The sequence below is a fragment of the Plutella xylostella genome, chromosome 14 (assembly GCF_932276165.1).
Source record: "Plutella xylostella chromosome 14, ilPluXylo3.1, whole genome shotgun sequence".
Classification (NCBI taxonomy): Eukaryota; Metazoa; Arthropoda; class Insecta; order Lepidoptera; family Plutellidae; genus Plutella; species Plutella xylostella.
The window spans coordinates 2621969-2646268 of NC_063994.1; the positions used below are offsets into that span (position 1 = coordinate 2621969).

The 24300-nt window shown below is 37.7% G+C and overlaps 2 protein-coding genes across 2 annotated transcripts in view; one reads left to right on the plus strand and one right to left on the minus strand.

The window, feature by feature from the left end:
- Nucleotides 1-20886, plus strand: part of LOC105383790 (N-alpha-acetyltransferase 15, NatA auxiliary subunit) — a 78062-nt gene extending 57176 nt beyond the window's left edge. The window contains exons 11-16 of the mRNA XM_048625440.1: nt 13867-13964; nt 14349-14447; nt 15547-15655; nt 16170-16330; nt 17400-17561; nt 18494-20886. Coding sequence (XP_048481397.1) covers nt 13867-13964; nt 14349-14447; nt 15547-15655; nt 16170-16330; nt 17400-17561; nt 18494-18688 — 824 coding nt within the window. The 3' untranslated portion in view covers nt 18689-20886. The remainder of the gene's footprint in view (nt 1-13866; nt 13965-14348; nt 14448-15546; nt 15656-16169; nt 16331-17399; nt 17562-18493) is intronic.
- A 66-nt stretch (nt 20887-20952) lies between these two features.
- Nucleotides 20953-22988, minus strand: LOC105396130 (deoxycytidylate deaminase). Its single transcript, XM_038120421.2, has 5 exons — nt 22839-22988; nt 22604-22759; nt 22174-22262; nt 21729-21942; nt 20953-21171 (listed from the first exon to the last, which is right to left on the minus strand). Exons 1-5 carry the CDS (start codon nt 22877-22879, stop codon nt 21099-21101), a joined length of 573 nt encoding a protein of 190 aa, XP_037976349.2. The 5' UTR covers nt 22880-22988; the 3' UTR covers nt 20953-21098.
- Nucleotides 22989-24300: the final 1312 nt, after the last annotated feature.

A 24300-nucleotide genomic window follows, 5' to 3' on the forward strand; every position in this document is an offset into this window, starting at 1 on the left:
TGAAAAATATTATTCCATTATTCTGGTGATTTCAGTTTTTATGTGCTTATTACTCTCTTAATGTCTATAATGTTATTATTGTTTTTTTCGTCATTGATTTCTGTCCTTCCACGATTTGTTTTCTATGCATGCATGTGTATTTCATAGCAAGACAGAAGTTTTCGATATAATCTTCGCTTCTATCACTTACTTCGCCTGCTGTAAGTTGCAGCGACATGGCTTCATGATCGTCGACATCGTCAGAATCGTGCGCAAGCGCAGTGCTCGCATGAGTCTCATACGCGTGGCCCACATTGGTATTCATATTATTATGTTCTGTTACGATAATTGAATAATCTGGTTTTTAAACTTATGCCGTGGGTGCGGGCAGAAAAATGAATTTCTGCTCTAGATTCACGTTAAGATTTTGCATGGCCGGAAATTGGTTGCAAGTTGCATTTAAATACATTTATAAATTATAATTAGTCATGATTCCAGTATTCGTGGAAGACAGTCCAAGTCATTATCATCATCATTAATATCGTTCCGCCCACACCTTCTCTCTCCATCACCATAATAGTGTATCGCATCATCAAAAAAGTCAGCGGAGATAGACTCGGTCACGGTCAATTTATTTGTAACATCATCACGAAACTATATTCACGAGATGTTTCCTGTTAGATCATCGAGCGAACTTACTTTTGATTCATGGCGTTCATATTTTTTCTTCTCTGTTCTTTTTGTTATCTGTGATTCTATATGATACCCCATACATCGTTCTAACCATGGATTATGATTACTGAATTCTGAGAACTTAATAAGGTTTACCATATTCAGATAAATCCAAGTCTACAGTAATACTTTTATATTCTGTTTTTTCAGAATATAGAGATAAATATTATACATACCACATGTTTGAAAAGATAAACGAGGCAGTAAGAGTAGTGCATCACTGTATTAGAAGACTTTTTATTGAAAAGCAATCAACAATTGTTTTTACTGGTGCACCTAGCAACACAATGTGCAAAGTCAGGTAGGTGTTATGTGATAGGTGTTCGCCTATCGACGTCTGCGAGTAATGTAGAACAGACTGCCTCACTTACCGAGACTTATTATGTAGTAACGAGATAGCATTCCAGAGCTATAGAAATATATAAATAATTAGCACCAACACATTCCAACGTAAATGCTTATTGCCGCAATTTCTAACTACCAGTAGGCAGGTGCTAACATTTTCATAAAACTCTTTGATTTTCTAAGTACCTATCGTAAAGTGAAGTAGGTATATTCAATGAGAACATATCATTTGATGATGATTTACTGTGAGCACTATGGAATCAACTTAGTTTGTACCTAGCGTCCAGCCTTCATAAGCCTTTCTTGTATGTTTTTTCAAATCTTTCATTTGATGATGATTTACTGTGAGCACTATGGAATCAACTTAGTTTGTACCTAGCGTCCAGCCTACATAAGCCTTTCTTGTATGTTTTTTCAAATCTTTCTAAAATATGCGAGTCACTGTAACATCCGTGTATATTGTGTCCATGATTTCAATTCTGTAGCGTCAGTTCCCACAGTTAAATGTGTCCATACTTGCATTTCAATGTGTTTTCATTCCATATATAGGTTACTGTAGTTGTAGATCTCGGGCACATACAAGTGACATGATACGTGTGAAATTTGATTAAGTGTAAATCTGATAGGGAATAAATCGAGAAATCGGGAAATACTTACATGGAGAATAAATTCATGTAAGCATCTAAAAAGTTATCGAAAAAAATGAAATCAGACAGTAAAACAAAAGTTTTTTAGTATAACATCCTGTGTCACACCTCACACCCTTTTCGGCCTAGTAAACCTCTTTTATTATAACAACCTGTATCTACCCCTATCTGGTATACCGGGAAAGTTGGGACCTAATTTCTTATCTCTTTTTGATCAAATCAATTAACATAATACTTGTATGAAGTAGATTGATGAATAGAGTACTTTCTTACTACTTTCCAATCCACTGTCACAGTAATCTCTGTTTCCTGAAAATACCAAACATAACGCTATAAAAAACTTTTCCTTAACTTAAAAAAAAAACATTTTGTTTTTATTAGGTGACTTATTTTCATTTTTTAAAACGTTCGCACAGAGTTCTTTGACTTTTCTTTGTTACGTCAAGCAACGATTATACCAACGATCTCTGTAAGGTATTTAATGTAAATATAATTTCGTGTTACCAGAATATCAATAGAGGGCATTGTTTTTCAAATTATGCGCTCAATTTCAATACAATGGTTGATTAATTATAATTAATAACAAATTGTAGTCTGGCTCTGTTTACTTAGGTGTACATAATATCACAATACCTAGTAAAATACTACAAAATGTCCTTAAAATGGTTCGTTGTCATTAAAGTAAACTATTTTCGAATTATCGACTCCAAAGCGTACACTTTATATGTCACGAATTAATTTCCATAGCTTTATTTTGTCTAAATGAATTTGTCTGTAATTGAAGCCGAATCTACCATTTTAATGACTAATCCACATTCTAGGTCTTGTATTGTTGCCTAGCATTCTAAGCCTTTCGCTTAAAACGCCCTTTACGCCAGGATATAAACACCTGGCGTGTCATATTTATGACTATACTTAACCGAAATTGAACTAATCTTGTGGTACAGTACTTATGCTGGACTAATTCTGAGTTCTTTGATACTTAATTCACAGGCCTTGGTATAAGGCTGTGAACCGATAAATCAACTCTAGTAAGTATAAATTTCCTCTATCTATACTACTATGGCTATTAGGCCGATTGTTTATTTCAAAATACCTAATAATGACTCATCTATAAATGCATATTTATGTAGATATATAATACCTTGAGAGAGCCCTAGGTCTAGCAGTGGATGACTACAAACTGATGATGGCAAAGTCATTTTTATTATTTATATTTTGTAACTAGAATGTATAATTAAAGACGCTCAAAGGAAGAAACTTACCTATGTAGAAAGTCATTGTTTGTTACCTTTCTTGACTACTGTTATTATTATAGATTTATTAGTATTTAGGTACGAGATTAAACTTTGAACTAAATAGATTACAGTCTAGCCAGCAAGTGACCTTGTTCGCCAGGCGTTCACTGCAGGTTATAGGTTGAATTTTCTACCACATTTCCTTGTTCAACTCAATGTCACATTCTCGACTCTAGCACCGGGTAATTCATGTGATTTATATCGATATACGATGTATGAGACGATTAAATGTGCAATAGAGTGCTTTTAAAACATCCGACATGGTTTATCTACGCTTGTTATTTCTAATGAGAAGGTATTACAAAGTTCTTACGGATACTGGTTTAGTAGTATATATTTTTAGTAGAAAGTATTAGTTTGAAACAGCTGTAATGATAATATTTTAATGCAAATGTATGTAGGACTAACGAAATGTACTTTAAACCTTACGGTCAAAAGCTTTCTACTGCGAGACAAAAGCGTTGCCAATTTGGCATTTCTAGCAAATGCACCGAGTGTAATTTCGCCCGACACACTTAATAAAATATCAAAGCAATTCAGGACAAACACACACTTACCTACAGCGTGTATAATATTTTGACCGCAGGTCTTCAAAAATGATTCGGCCAAGCGCCATGTAGGGCGCGAGACCAAATCTGGAGCCTTGGCTGCGCAGGCGCCGCGCAAACTTCACATCATAAATAACAGATTTATAACCGACAAGCATTTGCCAGATATTTCCCGATAATATATTCTGTGGAGCGGCTACGGAGGTCGGCGTACTGGCCATTTTGCAATTTTAACATAGTTAATGCGACCGTAATTGGGCGGTGCGTGTTTTTCAGTTATTTTGATTGTATATTTTAGCAGCTGCTGTGCTAAAGGGAAAATGTTACTACGGCGAAAACTGAATTGCACCAAAGCTTCCTACGCCAAAAACACTGCCTACCGCATAAAGGATCATAAAAGTACTAGCTATGAATACTTTTAGTTTAATACATCAGAGACATACCTATCAACTTAGAGTAATTGGGTTTCCTTTTACAAAGCAATATTTCTGATTCACCGCTTTTATTTCTCCTGCAAAGTTCAAGGATAATATAAGTGCATCCTGCATCCTTTAACAAATTATCCACTTAAACATTTACAACAGAGGTTCTTAGTGTTGTGTTGAATATGATGATTTGATTAAACTTACAGATTATCGAACTTTTTATAACAAAGACGACCACAGCTCGCTAATTTGTCAGTATTACCATAATTGGTCTGTCTCAACATTGAGTTTGGGTATTTTAAGTTTATCTTTTCATCATTTTAGGCTAATGCAGCTTAAAGCACTTTGAACCCACGTAAATACCCGTATCGTATCACATCTTAGTGGTTTTATACTAAGAAGGAAATGTAATACGCGATAAAATATTTTTTGCGAGTTTATGTTTTACGATTTGAAAACATCAATGTTATTTGGGATTTTCATCTGTACATTGTTTCCTGGTTGGCTCACCTGTAATTGTGGACTAGCGGAGAAAACTTGTATTAGTGCAGCCGATGTGTAAAGTTTATTAGCAACTTGCAGAGTCCATCACACTTATTTCCTTTCGATCTTAATGTATTGTGTTTCTAAAGGTTTGGTCCAAGTTTATAAGTTAAAACTTGTATGAAGTGAAACATACTTAAAAATATTATCAAAATGGTTTTCTTGGATATTGACATTATTGAACGATATTAAAGCTATTGATATCCAGCTCAGTCAGTATACTGCCAAAGCAAAAGAGCAAAAGATATAATTTCGTTGAAATGTTTGGTGCAAGTCACCCTAAGATCGATAGATTTATTGCTATGGTCTGGTTAGGTGTCTATATTACATATGCAACGGTACATTCAGTACCTGTAGACACTGCTACAATGACCGCCAGTCGTGCAGGTCTGTACAAGAGAACACAACTGTGTGAAGACCAGACCATGTAGCTTTTATGCGCGCATTTATCACGTTCATTGTAGGTTGTAGGGAATGTTTAACTTATTATACTTTTTTATACATAAAGGCTGTTGCAAATTTGAAGAATTTTAGTATGACACATGAATCCGTCTTAGGGATTACTATACTACAATTTTAACACCCTGTATACCTTAATTTTCATTTTTTTTAGAGGTAAGTAGTATTTCTCCTGTGGTTTTAACTTGGAGCGCGGACGCAGAAGTGGTCCGCTTTCACAATGGCGGCGCTCTCGGTTAAAATGTCATTAATCTGGAGTTATTGCTATTGAAGAACAATGTTATTGATGATGCTCGCCGTACATTCTCCTGTAGCTTTGTTGTGTGGGGAGGTGTGTGTGCGGCCGTTTACAAACCTAGATCCGGTTTATATATAAAAAAAACATGACAACTCATGAGTAATATTTACTTATTTAACTTTTTTATGTTAATATACCTAGACTAAATAATAATATGCAGGTGTTTATTTCTCATCGCAATATGAATTCTCATAAAAACTTTATGTTTTCACCCTAGTTTTAAAGCAATAAAAGAAATTAGCAAAACCGAACCACACTTTAAATAACGAGGTATCTATGTTTTTTTTAAACTTTGTCACACAGTCTAATAACAATGCAACAATGAGTCTGCATAGATAAATACTTCGTTTGTTGATCCACTTGCTGGATGCTACAAAAAAATGAACAGCCATGACAGTGAAGAATTATTCATCGATCGATTAATCGATCAAAGACCGACAGTCGCTCTTGCTTGTAGATGCTAAACTTCCTACTTAAGATTTATTTACGACGAACACCTGATGTGGCGTTTGACATGCATAGAGCATTAAGTAGATCGATTAGGTAATCGATTTGCTGTGCATCTTTGTTGTGAAGATATTATTAAATCATAATCGATGTAACGAATTCATTGAATTAAATATATCATAAATTGATTTAAAAGAAGGAGAGATAATATGGTTTCTTGATTTCATACGTTTATAAACATAAGATAAGCCTTAAAATTATAAAGAAGATGTTTTTAAGTAAAACGCTGTAGAATCAAATGAAATCGCGATCTGCTACAACCACTTTCACTGATCACAACATTGATAACACGGTATCTTTTCAGAAAGCCATTGTTAAAAATGAGCAATAATTTCATAAGTTTGCGCGAATATTGTAAATGTATAGCAATTTGCTACGGTACATTACGTCTTTCCCGCAGGGCTGGGACAGCTTCAATGTACTTATTGGAAAATGCTCTTTCTTATTCAGTAGGTAGCGATGTTTTTAGCGTGTAAGTGTTCAACACTAGAGCTGAACTAGGATGGGGTTCACGAAAGCAGCCTCCTTGAGTAATGCTTCAACTGTTCGCTATATTTTATTACTTATCTGACTGGCTATTTCTCTCGTAACGGTGACAAACTTTAGTCTCGTCAAGTGCTACTGAGTTCTAAATGCACTTTCTGCCAGTATCAATAACTTTATCCACCAATGACTGGTTATTTCCTTCATACGAATTTGCCACATTAAAAGTTATTTACCGTGTATTGACTTTGTGTTGAACCGGCTATAACGTTACCCAGCTCCAGATTAACATTTAACTTGCAAGTGACAGTGTCAGCTAATGCTATGGTAATGGCAGATAATGTTGCGCCATTTTCACACAAGTCGCAACTATTGATGGCGTCCCGCTGCCTTCACATCCGGTGTGAGGTTAATTAGTAAAAATATTACCTGGTTTGAAACATATTAGCCGGTTTTAACCACAGCAATCGATTACCATGTAAATCTAGTCTAACATTATCAATGTAGATACATTTCTCGTGATAATGTATTCCACATTATAGATTTGAACCTTGCCGCTTGATTTATTTGCAACAGATTTGGTTCATACATGTATCTAGATTTAGATAACCAATCAATCCAGTCACGTACCTAAAATCTACACTGCATCGCCGGCATATGCAGATAACACGACAAGTTGCCAAATGCATACTATCTGTACATATATCTCACTAACCCGACCACCTTAACATCATAAAGTCAACTTTACTCTCAGTACAACAGGGTCCTTTTTAGCCAGTATAAATTGAAGTGTCCGAATCTAGAGCAATCGGCCCTACGGTTGCTTGCGACACGACTGTCCGCGACCGAACGTTTCCTCAATATTACCAATTAAATCACGACAAACTGAACAACTGCGACATACGGCCTACTGCAACTATGCTACCCTGGTACAGTTCGGTTCGAACAGTTTGCTAGTTATGAACTTGTCAGACTAACAAACCGCCTATTCATTCTTCCGAAGATTATCAGTTGGTTAGTTTGACAATGCACCAAAGTGTAATCGCAACCAACTTCATAACTAACAAGTTGTTTGGACCCAACTGTACCCAGTGCAAGGAATGTGTTACAATATCAGTGCGCTTGTCTGTACCGTATCCCTATAGTTGGATAGTGTATTGTTTTTCAGTAAATGCAAAAAGGGCGTAGTCTTTGTCAATTAACTGGATCAGTAGCCTCCCTTTTTCTAGAGGAGGCCTATAGTCGACAGTAATAAGTATGATGCTTGCACAAAACAGCAATAATAATGAAAATTAATGTTTTGATTACCCACAGCTTTATCTTGGGTCTAAATGTTAATCCCGCCTCCTGGCTAACGAACTTAATCGTCTCAGATGGTTATCTCTTAGCAACTCTATCACAAAGCTACATTCCGGAGGCCTACCGCGACTCTGTACTGTAATGTTTGGATCAAGTCGAGGATAACACAGACGGTTGCAGTGTCATTAAGGTAGAGAAATGGGATTTGGTTTTATAGAGATGCAATGTGAATATGGCACAGTGAAGTGAGTGAAGTTAAAAAACTCCGTTAAGCCTCACATAAATTTATTAATTACTAGCTGTGCCCGCGAGCTTCGCTTCGCCTTAAAAAGTTTTCCCGTGGGAATTCCGGGATAAAAAGTAGCCTATGTTCTTTCCCAGGGTCTATACCATACCTATACCAAATTTCATTCAAATCCGTTCAGTAGTTTTGGCGTGAAAGAGTAACAGACAGACAGACAGACAGACACAGTTACTTTCGCATTTATAATATTAATAAATAAATAAATATGTGGGGACATCTCACACACGGCCATCCGACCCCAAGCTAGGCAGAACCTGTGTTATGGGTATCGGACAGCTGATATATCTACACAAATACATAGATAGATAGATACTAAATATAAATATCAACACCCAAGACCCGAGTACAAATATCTGTCTTTAAACAAATATCTGCCCCAGCCGGGAATCGAACCCGGGACCTTCGGCATATATATTAGTTAGGATTAGTTAGGATTTAAATAACCTATTGGTCATACTCGCAACACCGTTTCGGTGATGCAAATGCAAAACAAAAATAAGCATGTGATTAATTAGGTTTCCCTTATCATGGTCTAGTTCTTAAGAATCTTCAGCCAGAGCACCCTGTATAAGGCAACTCACGTGTATACAGGACGAGCACGCACATACCAAGGCTCACAATCAGCGGTGACCTCTGCACATGAGTCAAAGCCCATAACGGTCGCGGTTTCATTAAATTTACGAAACCCGTCGGAATTGGAGCAGCAATTTTGTTGGCGACGTGTCCTAGACGCGCGGGCACAATGCGTATTATGTGTGCCCAAGTACGTGGCTTTTGTAATAGGCTTTAGAGATTAGAGGTAGTGTTTCTGGGTTGCTTACTTTTCGGATGATTACTGTGATAAGCTGTAGTGTTTGAAAAGTGCTCTAATTTACTGAGTACCATGTTCTAGTTGGGAAGAAACGCGGTGCAAGATTCTCAAATGGCACGTTGAGTCCCGTTAATTTCAATAATATTGGTCAATATTTCCGAAAAGCTTATTTCTCAAAAGTCACTTTGTTGTGGACAAGAAAACCTATTTTACCAACAATTATAAATACTCGCATATAAAAAAATATGAAACAGCTTTTCCTACGTTTTAACGTGTTTATATTGTTCGCCTATCTCACTATCCCCCATCCCTATTCTAGGCCGTTGCTTGTCACAGTCTCATGCGCACGCGCATGGTCGAATATTCCATAGAACAGCCAGCGCCTGCGACAGGCGTGCCGGATATGTAAATGCAGTTATTGCAATAAGTGAAACAAACCGCCCGGATTGACCTCGCACTGTCGCGGCTTTCAAATTCACTCTAAACCGGAGGAATTTAGAACTGCACTTTATTTATTTAATTTAACAAGTAATTGTAACTTGTAATGCATTAAATTTATGAATGGATTTACATGCAAGCATTAAGGCTTTGATAGTTTTTGTAAGGACGTTCTGTGTAATTTTAAATTGAATAGCAAATAAAACGGACATATATGTGATCTATTATTAAAGTTTAAGTAAATACTAAGAAGTAACTTATAAAATTCCCATGTTTAGACGAAAACGATCCTTTTCGAAACAGTGCACACTAGAGTCAGGTAGACCTACTAAACTACGAACTGCAAATATGCTTTAACTATATCCTTTGCGAACCTGTAATCTGTTATATCAATGAGGCAACGGCAACAGTGTAGCAGCCAGGGCGAGCCGCGTGGGCCGCTCATTGGGCAACCGCTCTATGCCTCATAGTCTATGGCTCTACGAGTCTATGGTCGTACCTTGATGAAGTCCGCACTCTGTGGTCTACCACTAATGGCATCGTCTGGTGTTGGCTTGTAGATGAGTTTTGGAACACTTCCCGGTTGTTTGAAGGTTCGGATTATTCGAATCCCGCTCTTAAATTGATCGGTTTTCCAATGACGTAGCTATTACATAACAAATTGACCGTAGTACGATTTTCATGTTACTGTTATTCTATATTACTATGAATGGAATCTTTGTTTTCTGAAATAATATAGTAGGTATATTTTATTGGTGCACTGAATAGATACATCGATTTAGACGTCTAAATCTAAAGCAGTCCAATCAGTACTCTGCTAACATGATAAAGTCAATGTACACATAATGATGTGGACTACAGTACCACTGTTTTAATGCAGACAATAAAAATGTAATTGACACAGTCGACAATCGTAGCATAGATCGAGCCAATCTGTCATGTTATAATAAGTCGGGTGTACATAATATTAAAGTTATTACTATTGTTGACCCGAATAAATAAACTCAGGGTTACGATAATGTACTACTAACTTACACACGTAATGAACATATTCGGCATGTAATTGTTAGCAAAAAAGTTCTTTGTTGCACGAACTAGTAAATTACATGCGTATTACATTCAAGTTCAATAGCTTAATCAAGTGGATAATTAGGTTGAATGGATGACTTGGTCACTGAAGTAGTGTTTATCGATAAATATTCGTCAAAAAACAATACCTAGTTCTTAGTTCTTGAGAAACGTTTTCTACTTTGTAAGGATATACATTAGTGTTAACGTTACTGGAAAAGATAGTATATCAATATTAATAAGATCTTAGTTATCTGAAGAATAATAATAATATTTTCAGCAGCAGACGCGTGGATGCTAACGGTTGCTGAAGTTTTACGCCTAGCTTACAGTATTATACCATGGACGATATTATTATTATAAATACAACTTCTACAACCTTCACCTAACTTTGAAGCATCCCTCTATCCATCCGATCCAGATCGCAACAAACCAATACCCGCACCACAGCTTTCATTGCTATTACCTCTGACCTTACACTCGGAATACTGACTAGGATTGATAAGTGCGGCGCGGCGCGTGCGCGGGCGCCATTAGGCAAGTCGCATTATCTGTGGCTAATGCGGCGGCGCGCACGACTCGCGTCCTATTTGGTCTGTGTGTTACATTTTATTCACTTTGAGGTAACCGCGCCCAGTCTGTGGCTCCGATAAGCGACGCGTTTTTGGTATTTTGGCTGTCGGGGTGGCGCAAGTTTTTGGGTGGCCTTGGGAGGGAAGTTTTTTTTTATTGCGAAGTCGTGTTTTGTTTGTGATCTATTGCAGAATGTATGGCTCAATAGAAATGAATCACCATGATTTTACATGGTTATTGGGACTTTAGATTATAGTTTGAATTTCTACCAACCCTACTAGACGTACGTAGGCATCCAATGCAGGGTGGTTCATTGGATTAAGATATCGTAGGTATTTATTCAATTGAGTAAGATACTTAAATTAAACTAATCGGATTAGATGAAAAGTCAGTGATGAACTGACAGTCAGATCCTGTTTACGGAACAAGTGGTAAAGAGAAGCAGGATGGATCGTTAATCAATGGCAATTGATTCATCAGTGTTTGGCGTGCTTCTGTGTTGGGAACAATAGTGGCTGCACGCCAAACGGAAGGAGGATAACCAAATATGTGCACAAAATGTACAGTTGCAGTGGGCTGGTTACCTGGATTTGGTGTAGGGTTATTGGAGAAAGTGGGTACTTTCAGCATCTAAAGGATCCGTACTGTGGCATGAATAATACCTATCGTACGTGGGAGAAATAAAAAGCAACACAAAATAACATAATGTGTCGGCAGCTCTGCTGGGTCCAGCCAGATGAGCTGTTCTCAATAACTATCTTTAAGTTTTTAAGAAAGTATTTTGTTTCTTACTCATTCCAAAACACCTCAGTCACCTAGTATTTCTAGCTAACGGTATGAATCATAAAGATTAAAGGGACCGCATATCTAGCAGGTGAGCCCTATTCTCTGCGGGGGTGTAAGTGCCTGCACTTGGCTCACTCGATTGGAATCTTTATGCGTATCCCCTTTAGGTCTAAACTGCCTGCTGCTGAGAGCCTCAAAAAGCCTACACCCTGTCGGCTCAACCTTCACCGCAGTGACAGTAGCAGTGAATGTTTCATGAACACCACTCGGAACTAGATACCTATACCCACTGCTCCGTATAGATCACGCGAGTTGACTCAGTGGCGCCACTGCCTTTGTGGGTTAAAGGTTATCTGAAAGAGATCACAATCGCAAATAAATAAATTTACCGACAGATATATGCAAGAAAGCAAAGTATTTAATAAACTAAGAGCTGAATTTTCTGAAGGTTAGCTAGTTCCTAATACACTCACGAGTAGTGTTGCCACGAATAGTGAATTGGCCGAATACCGAATACCGAATATTCGGCGGCGCTGCCGGCCGAAGCGCCGAATATTCGGCGCTACAACCTGTTTTTTTTGTTCCTGGAACTGCTTTGAAGAAGTCGCTACAGATTATATGACAAATGCTAATTATTAGGAGGCAGATGCTGTGGCAAACGAGTTGAATTTTTATTTGATAATAGTTCGCCTAGATCGGATGGCTGATCCTTACAAGTGGTGGTCAGCAAACAAAAAACAATAACAATATTTACTATGTACCTTTTGAAATTTGCAAAAACTTATCCTTTCTTCACCTGCAAGTAGCGTCTATAGTGAGAGGTTATTTTCTGAGGATGGTTACAATGAAAAGCGCAATCGTGGGCTACCAAAAAATGCTGAAATGCTCGTTTTTATCCAGCACAACTTACTACTGATTAATTTTAAGTACTAAAATGTTGTGATTTGGAAATAAATACACAATTTTGATTAAAATAACAAGTCATTTTTACATGATTTACTATTCGGTATTCGGCCCGAATAGTACCTACGCACTATTCGGCCGAATACCGAATACTGAAAAAACTGGCCGAATAGGCCGAATACCGAATAGTTGCCGAATATTCGTGGCATCTCTACTCACGAGCAATGAAAAAGTTCCAGCGCCACAGCATCTTAGTGGAACTTTTTAATTGCTCACCATGTGTACTTATATTATTCTTAAATACCTTTAAATTGAAGAAGGTTAGCACTAGCAGTTAATCCATTCAGTCGTGCCTATTCGCAGGTACGAATTTCTTTGAGATTGTTTAACGGAACGGAAATCATAATTATTATTGTTTACGAATAACGACATGATTGGTTCTGTGTGTGGTCAAAAAAATTGCTTCTTGGAATTTTTGTTGTTGTCAAATAATGATGATTTCTGAAAAATAATCATATTCACAACTGCTGTTATGGCGTTTATAATAAATTTCCTTGTCATTGAACCTTATTGTAGTTGCGGGCGGGTTTTTTAGGCATAGCGTTATAAACAAAGTAGACTCGTAATGCTGTAACTGTAACACAAATTGTGTGGTCAAGTTGTAACGTAACATGACCAAAGACCTGTCATTCAGGTCTCGATTACTATCTTAGGGAGGGCCATTAAGTAATTTTATTAATGTCTAGAATTTTTACACGTAGACATCTATTTGCATATTTTATTCTTAGCATATTGCGCTTACCGTCTATATCTTGATTTTGATATTCTGTGATATGCATTGAAATATTATGTAGATAGACTTAACAAAACGATTTTTGTTAAAATTATTTTTACAGACCAAATTTTTAGCTTATGGTTTGACATTGTATTATTTTGATCGTCTTAAACAGTACCTATAGTGAAACCGGCTTTGGAAATTGCAATATGCAGTTAGGATGAAGCCAGGTCACTGATGGTTTTCTAACCGCGCTTTCAAAACTGCCTATTCATTCCACACCGCAGAGATTATCTCTGCACAATCATATTTGACAGTATCTTTGGAGCAGACAACACAATACCCAATATTAATACAGTAGGTATATACTATGTTTATGATTTTGCTAGTAGTTACAAAGGGAAGGCTCAGCATTGGTTATACATACTTTTAAATCACGGAAATGTAATGACATATCAACCAGCTCTCTCTCCGTAAAATACGATGACAAATCAACTCTAGATCTCCTAGATCTAGTGTCACCAATAAGAAGCAAAATGTACCTACCTAACGTTTCTATGAATAATACAAAGCTCTCACCCTCTCCAAGCTATACCATTAGAAAAAAATATGCATTTATTAACATAAACATGTGTATTGTTACAGAAAATCTAGCGCCGTCGGAGTTGAAGAAGCTCCGGAATAAACAGAGGAAAGCGAAGCGCAAGGCCGAACAGGAGAGCGCGCTGCAGGCGCAAGTGCAGGTGTGTATTACAAACCTTATCATCATCATCATAAGGATTCATTGTTCTGGCAACATAAGTCTCTGTCATACCCTGATCACACCTCCCGAGTACATTGACTGAGACAGTGTCCTCAGCCGAGCACTCGGTCAATTGCTAGCCGTTCATTGGTCGAGGATCGGCCGAGGATACTGTCTCGCCACTCTACTCGGTAGGTGTAACAAGGGTAGGTTATGCAAAGGTTTCCCGTTTGAGGTCTCCACAAAAAGTTAAGTATTATGAATTTTCTTCTATAAAAAAAATTGCTTAAAATTTAATCAAATAAAAATACGAGTCATAACTAATTTGTTTAGACGGTCGATGCTCCGAACACCCTGTACAACAACCCCAACCTATTGTTTCCAGGTGAAGCGCGAGCAGCACCACAAGGCGCGCGCCGCGCAGGAGCAGGGCGACCCCGAGGCGCCGCAGCTCGACGAGCTGGTGCCCGACAAGCTGGCCAGGGTGAGTTGACACCCGATAATATGTGGGGACATCTCACACACGGCCATACGACTCGAAGCTAGGCCGAGCCGGTTTGATCGGTATCGGTATCGGACAGCTAATATATCTACACAGATAGATACATACATATTAACAACCAAGACACGAGTACAAACATCTGCCTTTAAAGAAATATCTGCCCGGCCGGGAACGAACCTGGGAGTTTCGGCATAGCAGTCAGAGTCACTAATCACTCAGCCGTCAACTCTATTTGTCTGTCAGATCAAAATTTATACTCCAGATAACTTTACATTATTACCAGTAATAAATTTACAATGAGCCCTATCTGAGTCGTATTGAAATTGCGGCTTTCATATGAGGTAAGTGGCGCCATCTAACGAATTGTTATTGAACTAACAAAGCTTATGTTTTTAATCATTCAAGCATAGCGCGTGAAATGTTTCTTAGATCTGTTGAAAAAATTATTGAAGTCTTGATTATTTCTCGAAATTAAATTTGGTAAGTACATACCTATTTCAAGGTTCTTTTTTCTTAAACATGAGAGGTTTAGGAAACCCATTTTTAATATTGAACCTATTCATATACGGAAACATAAATTAATTACCTTGTTTCCAAAATAGAGCATGCCCAAAATTCATATTTTAATTGCTGTTTTAAACGATATGGCGTAGGCGTGAGAAGTTGACCTTATGTTGAACACACTTTAAAGAATTATTAAATTAAGAATTTATTCTGTTTTCAACAACTATAAAAAGATTTTTCAGTGTAAACATGCACGAAATAACTTTTATATTTTTCATGATTTGTTTAGGTCCAATACGTATTAATAAATAATTAGGTAATTACCTATGCTATGGTCCTATTTTGTGCTTAAATAGAAAGGTTCATTATTGTATTAGCATATAGCCAAGATTTTATTTTAAAATGTACGAAAATATGTCTTCAAGTATTTTTACGTTGTTTTGGTCCAATACGTGTCCCCATTATTATCATTAAAGAATTTTATTTTTAAATGCCACCAACATCTCGTCACGTGAATGAAGTATCTAAGCCCTTTAAGAGATTATGAATGTACTAATAATGTTATGTTTAATTGCAGGTAGAGGACCCCCTGGAGCAGGCGATCAAGTTCCTGTGTCCGCTGCGGACGCTCGCCGCGGACAAGATAGAAACGCATTTAATGGCCTTCGAAATATACTATAGGAAAAGTGAGTATACTGTTTGATTTGTTTTCTATTTACCCAGGGGAATGGCTAGGGGTGTCTGTAGAGATTCCGGGATAAATGGAGCTCATGATATTTAAAGACCGTGTTTGCATTGTTTATTGTACCATTTCTGCTCAGTAACCGAGCCTCTGTTCAATCTGGTCAATTTAAATGGTGACAGACTAACATATCTTGACAATCGACAAATAATGGTAAAATTTTATGTCGAATAACTGATGAATCTGTATAGATTAAGACGGCGGTGTTAGTTAGTGAGAGCGGTTGAATTTATTTTGAAAATACTTTTAGCAACAGGTATTCACGTCATTTGTGATTCTAAGTGTCCATTATTTATTCCAGCTTTTTCTATTTCCCATCGTATTCAGTTTGGTATGCCGTATAAGAGCGAGACCTCATTAGTTATTAGTACCCAAAAATTTGCAAAAAAATACCTTTAAATTTTTTTTTTAATGTATGTATTAGACAGCTTGTAACATGAATTCCAACCTCATTCCAGACAAGCCGCTACTAATGCTGCAAAGCCTGAAGCGCGCGTGCGGGCTGTCCACGGACAACTCGCACCTCAACGACTGCATCCTGCGCTTCCGGCTGTGGCTCGACGAACATAAAGACGTGGCGCCGGCCGTGGCCACCGTGCTGGAGCAGGAGACCCTCAATGTGAGTGTATATCTTTCATGTTCGGCTCGAAGGACCATTTAGATGTACCGAGTTATATATTCTACTGACATTGATGCAGTGCTGAAGCAGGAGACCCTCAATGTGAGTGTACGATACCGAAGGAGCTATATGCGCCATACCCTCCCACTAAACCAGGTGGTTTTGGTTTTTCGGGCCTTCTGCCCAGCAGTTACCCTATAGGGAGCTGTTATATCCGGCTCGAAGGACCATTTAGATGTTTGAAGTGAGCTACGATATTGATATAGTGCTGGGGCAGGACACCATCAATGTGAGTATTAATCAGGAAGATTAGCGCCTGCCGCATGGCTGACTAGCTAGGATGCGTCTGGATAGAGTCGTTGGACCAAGCCTGGTGGCTATAAATCCATAGGTTGCTGTTTCACATCCGGCTCGAGGGATCATTTAGATGTATGAAGTTCTATATTCTACCGATGTTGATGGTTATAGTAAATTATATTAAGTATACGGCAGCAATTAATTGTAAAGTGGAAGGAAGAGATTATGGATACTGGAGAAACTATAGAGATAAGTAGACAAGCTCTCACCTCAACGACTGCATCCTGCGCTTCCGGCTGTGGCTCGACGAACACGCGGACGTGGCGCCGGCCGTGGCCACAGTGCTGGAGCAGGAGACCCTCAATGTGAGTGTATATCCATAGGCTCTTGGGTGATATCCGGCTCGGAGGACCATTTAGACGTACGGTCAGTTTAAAGGTCTATATTCTACTGTGTAAACTGGTTGTAAACTGATGGGCTCGTAAGGACTAGAGTATTGGACACTGGAAGAGCTATGGATCCACCAACGTAACCAGATGGTTTTGTAACAGATAGCTTCATTGGATTCCATACAAATTCTGGGTATTTCGCTGCCCTGCCATCTGTTGGTAGCGTTCGGTAGTTGTTAAAAGTCACATTTTTGTTACAACCTCTGTTAGATCTGATAATATTTTACTAAATGTATTCCGCAGATGCATCTGTTTTTGTTTTTAATTGTATTTTTTGTGTATTCTTGCAGCACCAAATAAATGTACTTTCCTTCTCTCCACAGATGTTCAAAGGCCGCACAGCCGCACAGATGACAGAAGAGTTCGCGTCGCGCTGCGACGGTCAACGTCGGGCGTACTGGGGCGCACGGGCTCTGTACCGCACCCGGCCCGCCGCCGCCATCGCACTAGCCACGTCGTTGCACCATGATGATGTGTCTATACAGGTAAGAGTTATTGATGGTGATAGTTACGTAAAAAATCACGAGAGTTGACTGTGTTTCTGGACCAAGTCGAGTCGACGTCATTTCACCATGATGATGTCTCTATACAGGTGAGCACACTAGATATACACACAGGGTGTTGCGTACTGGGGCGCTCGGGCTCTGTACCGCACCCGGCCCGCCGCCGCCATCGCACTAGCCACGTCGCTGCACCATGATGATGTGTCTATACAGGTGAGGATGATAGTTATTTAAGAATTTACTTGTTATTTGAGAATGTTGATAGTTATTTTAGAGAGTTGACCAATAATGTTTGAAAGCGCCGAAGCGATTTATAATATAATATAATATGTGGGGACATCTCACACACGGCCATCCGACCCCAAGCTAGGTAGAACCTGTGTTATGGGTGTCGGACAGCTGATATATCTACACAAATACATAGATAGATAGATACTAAATATAAATATCAACACCCAAGACCCGAGAACAAATATCTGTGTTTAAACAAATATCTGCCCCAGCCGGGAATCGAACCCGGGACCTTCGGCTCAGTAGTCAGGGTCACTAACCACTACGCCATTCGGTCGTCTACTACTTATACTTATGTAGAAGCAAACTGGAGCATACGTTCTAACTACCTACCTCTCTGCACCACGCCGTCGTCTCTATACAGGTGAGGTTTGTAGATATAATAAAATATATGGTGTTGACAAAGGAGGTACGGTTAACTAGCCGTCTTTCACTTCAACGCAGAACTTCGGAGCGTCGCTGCTGAGACAAAAAACGGTTGCTTTGGCATAATGTGCGAAATTAATGGCTCAAGAATTTTCCGTGCCAATTTTTCACTAATATGACTTATATCATCAGCTTAGTGCCTATATCTATGTCTGCCTTAATTTTTTTTGAACAACGAAATGTATTTGCAATTGCAGGGTTGCGTGGAAGTGCTGACGAGCCTGCGCGACGGCGAGTTCGGCCTGTGCGAGAAAGAGACCGAAGACTACATCGCGGCGTGTCGGGAGAAGTTCCCGTACGCCAAAGCCTTCCAACCGCCAGCGCCGCCTAGCGACGACGAGGCGAACCACGTCGAGGAGAGCCAGGTCAAGGAGGTCTCCGCCAGCTACTGAAGTCAATGCAACCACAGGGTCTTGTTATAATGGTCTAGAGTCGCTTCTGTACATCCTTTTAATTTCATACAAGGTTTTCAGCTACGTGAACTGCCGTGTTTTTTGTAAATTTAGACGTCACGTCGGTCTAGTGTCACGAGAATTCGGATTGCGGATCGAGTGGTTGTTTGTAGCTATTCGAAACAAGACAAAGGTGTATTAGTTCCAAAAGTTGACGCTAGAGGAGATCAAAATTCTCGTGACATGGATACAACTTGGTAGCTTATAAATGATAATGTTGCAACAGCCGAAATATCTTGAATGTTCGTTTTAATTGATATTATGAAGCATGTTTTCGGTCGATGCAATGTTATTATAACATTTACTACAGATTTCTAAAGGCATTTTCAGGTTTTCTAAAACTATTCTGGTTTTTTTTCTTTGTTTGGATAAAACCTTAATAGTTTTGAGAACCTTTTTTTTTCTGCTTCTACAGTTACCGCCACTCCTTCAATCACATGAAACTAACATTTAGGATTACTCGCGTTCGTTAGTTTAACTTTTTATAGCGTGGGATGTCACAAAACACTGACAGAAGAATTTAATACATTGTCAAAGGGCATTCGTTACCTTTCGGTATATTATTTTTATTCAAGGTTGGTTTACCTGGTTTGGTTTGTGTTGGAAATGGTTAATTTACTCCAATATCCTGACTTGTCTCATATCATTCAATACCTGATACATACATATACCTACTGTTTGTTGTTCAGTGTTTGCTGCTAATAGGTTTGCGGCAAACTAGGCAGATATATACTACTTTACTATACTTTATGAAAACAAAAAAGGACAGCCCACTTGTAGATTACAATAATAATCATTATTATTTACATCATATTTTATCTTCACTGTCCAAAATACTTAAATTCGTACGTATACTTATAAATGTATGGACTTTAATTAGAATCTTTTATGTTATTGTTTTGTAAAATCTCCAGAGAATGTAGGATTTAACTATTTCATTGTTGCTCGTTTATACATAATAGCTGTTGCTTTAGTTCCTAGGTTTTTTTTTTACCTTTTTTATAAATAATTATTGGTGACAAAGACTCATAGCTTTTGGCCTTATAAAAAATAACTTGATTAGTAAGGTGGTTCAAAAATTCAATTCAATATTAGTAGGTAGGTACTTTTTAGCAAATAATATGTTAGCGAATGGAACAAACATGCTTAACTACCGAGTATAAGACTCGAATGTACAGGATCAATGGAATAATTTACAACTATTGATATTCTAGTCCTGTGATCCTGACGCCATGTTGTAATGGCATCAACAACTATTTGTACAATAAAAATTTCGAATAGATTAGCATTAAATTTTTCAGTATAAAATAAAATGTAAGCAATTTGGTCGAACGCCTATGTATCCTGTAATAATTCGGATTTTGTACCATGTTGAGTGAAGTGTTCAATGGTTTTATATGGTTAGGAATTATCATTACTAATGTGGACATTGCGTGGAGCGCAGCCTCCTCCAATACTGTAGATTACCGAACTGGAGTACGCTTTGTAAATAATTCTTATTTTTAAGTTTGTACTGTACAATATTGTTATTGTGACGTCACTGGTGACTCGCAATGCTCTTGACTATTGTGCCCAAAACGCAGGATTTGGTTGGCAAAATTGATGATGTATCATATTATGAATACGCAAAAATGTTGGCTCCTGCGATCATGAAATTTTTATGCGTTATCATTGACATCAATTTCGTTATTTACTTTCCAAATCTTCTTACAAGCTCTATTTTCACTTGGCGGCAATTGAACTGGTGACTCTGAGGAAAAGTTTAGAGATATTGTACTGAAATGTCTCTAATATGTGGTAATTTGACTGTGACATGTCTCCGAGTGAAAACAGGGCTATGTGTTTGGGCACGTTGTAATTTAGGGTTTTAAAATTATAGTCTGTTTGCTGAAACCAACATAACCGCACTAGCCCACTCTGATAAGGATTGTGAAGTTCCAATACTGAAAAGGCCCGTGTGTGACAAACCTTAGATATTGCTTTGTTCTATAGTAAAATTGATTTACTATGACTTCTTTTCACTCCCGATCTTGAATACATAGTTTTTGTATACAAGATGCTGTCTATGATTGGAGTATGTATTTGTACCCCCGTCATCTGTACATAAAAAGTAATAAAAAATATTTTACAAATTTAAATATTCTTGTTTTATTTATACCAAGTTAATGTTTAAAGGTATTTTCATAAAATAAAATAACTGCACAGTTAAGTAAAAGCTGGTACATATATTTCACACAATGTTACGTAAAATATAATTGTTAATATTATATCACAATTTAGCTTATTATGTCAAGGTTAAATACTTACTGTACATAAGGTACTGTTACGTTAAACTCACAGGTACTTGCGTTTATGGGCTCATAGCATTCCAGTCTATATCTGAGAAATCTATGACAATCCTCTGATTCTTTGGTTTGTACTGCCTGAAACAAATTGACAAAATTAATGTTTTAATAACTGGTAATAAAACTGAAGAGTTATGCAATCCTAATGAAAGTTTCTGTAACAATATTGTGAAATCAAAAGTCCATCACCCAGTACACAAAATATTGTCATAGCATAGGCTGGTTATACATATTGAAATAGATAAATACATGTTACACGCATTGGAATAGCTACAGTTTCCAGAAGTAGGCTAATAGTCTATAGGGAATATGTGTGCTACTTGCATAAATTAGTATACTATACATATGGTTGGGCAATTGAATGTTACAAGGTTTACTGTGGCTGCTACACTGCAATAGAGGGTATGTAATGGGATTCCAGCAATATATCTTTTTCTATTTTCATGGCTGTCATCTAAGATAGAAGACTTTATCATCATCTTACAAAATTGGTACAGCGTCAGTAAGATGATCATAATACAAATTGCTTATTGTTTCAGTGACAAACACAGTAGCTACATGAGGGTTTGTCACTGTGGTGAAAGGATTAGCCACCCAGATATGTGTAATGATAATGAAACAGTGCTTATGCTTACCAATATTTGATTCCTACGGCATCGAACATCCTCTTAGAAGCTATGGTCTCTGGCTTGTGTGCGTGTTTGTCTGACAGGTACACCACCTCCTTGATGCCGGACTGGATGATGATCTTGGCACATTCATTGCACGGGAACAGGCCAACGTAGATAGTGCAGTCTTTTACATCTGCTGCGTTTTTGTTGAGGATTGCATTCATTTCTGCATGGCATACTGTAAGCAAGGATAGGATTACTAATTTATTATAACTAGTAGAGATGAGAGGGTGCATTGTAAGGATCTATTTTACTTTTTACAAAATGATTGAAGTCATTATACATTTTCAATTAATAGTTGCTTAGTTAACACAAGGCACTCAATAAAATATATGAAAATATGTGCAGAGCTAGTTTTGATTTATTTGGGTGGAAAGTAAACTTCATTGAAGGTTAAATTGAAACAAACCATATAGGTATTTGCTGTCTAAAGGTGACTCAGTATATTTTCCCCACGGGAACTCTTCATCACTACAACCAATGGGCATTCCATTGTACCTGAAAATGAAATAGTTATAATTTTTCACCCCAGCTGAATTAAATGGGTGTAATAAGTTAAAAAAGTCTGAGAAATCCCAAATTACCAGAATGAATAAATGAGTTCTTAGTTATGTTCATGTTTCATCAAAATTTGTTCATCTGTTTGAATAGTGTGAAGGAATTACTTAACTATTGGGATTTTTATATTGATACAATGTTGATTATTTGGACAGTTTGTGGCTGGATAATAAGGCAGAGAGAGGGCTTATTTAATGAGTCCTACCTAAAGTGGAGTAAAGTTTATGTTTTTGTAAGTATACTAATGATATTATGAGCGATAAAAAATCGTACTTCCTTACCCAGTTCCTACTATTTTATTGTCTTTATTCACTACACAAGCACCAACTTGTGAACTTGGGTCCTTGCTCCTTTTTGCCGCCAAAAATGCTGTGGCCATAAAATACTCCTTCCAATCGATATAGTCTTCCCTCTTCGTCTGAACATTCTTGGCTTTACTGCAATATAACACGTCTTATCAAACTTAATTCCTAATAAATGAAACAATAAATACAAAATATGTATGAATTAAATAACCTTTCCAACGACATTGCCGCTGCCTTTTCTACTAAATCCATGATTTCTTGATTATGATTTCACTGAATGTCTTTGTTTAGGAATATATTTCCAATAATTAGGTTCACCAGACCGTTAGACAAAATTAAAAAATAATACGAAAAAGTAAGGGGTAGTTTTATGTTTGAGGTTAGGTCGGGTTAGGTAAATTCAAAACAAAACAAATGTCAAATTGGCAATTGACATTAACATGACAGGTTATCAATGACAGTGACAGTAGGCAGCAGATTTTGAAAATATGAGTTGACATCGCGATATTCTCGGAATAATAATGGCCTATATTATCAGTAATATAAGTAACACATCAATCTTATGTTTAAATCCATTTCTGTCGGAGGTTAAAGAATAAAATGTCACGATGTGGGTTTGCTACTACTCTAATGTACATAGATATAGAATGTTGGCCTGGGCCGATTACATAATGTCAGACCTAGATCAATAAATAATTATGAATATGAAATATTAAGTCTAGTAAGTATTCCCCACACTCCTTTAAATGCGGACCTCACATAGGGCCCTAATGAGGTAATGAAATTTACAAGGAACATACATACATAGTATACAGGTACCCAGGTACTTTGTACAACTTGACGACAATGACACTAGGGAACGCGAACGTCGCGTCGTCAGTCATATCCATATTATTATGTATTTCATGAATTTCATCATTATCATCATCAGCCTATAGCAGTCCACGCTGGACGTAGGCGTCTGCCAAAGCACGTCACTATTATCATCCATATCCATTTCATCATCATCATCAGCCCATAGCAGTCCACTGCTGGACGTAGGCCTCTCCCAAAGCATGTCACTGTTAAGTATCACATCCATATCCATTTCATCATCATCATCAGCCTAATAGCAGTCTACTGCTGGACGTAGGCCTCTCCCAGATGTAATGAACGCGACCGATCGGGATGGTGATGTCACGGGAAAAGAGAGAGTGAGCCCCCGGGGATCCCGCTGTGCCTAGGGTGGCAATGGCGACACCAAGTGTGCCAAGATGTTGATTAAATAATCTAAGCACCAAGGGTGGCATTTTGCCACAGACTCTTATTATGCTTATGAATACATACGAGATTAGAATTTGACACTAAATCTAGATTTAAGATTTTGGTGCAAGTCGCCTTTAGTAATAAACAATAAAAATATTTATTGGTCAAATAAAATATTATAGGTATACCTAACTACACTGTACTCGTATTATACTTCAATAAGAATGGTCACTTACATACGATTTGTTCAAAATTAAGTAAGAGTGCTCTAAGCATCCGCGCCTTTACTTAGATGAGAATTTTGATGCTCCCTGAGAATGTGCCTACAATCTTCCATCCAAAGGTTGTCTCTTAGAGATTGCTTGAAGCGATGAAGCCGCATTTTTGTATTTATTGTTTAATTTTTTTGTTGTTTTGTTAATGCTAAT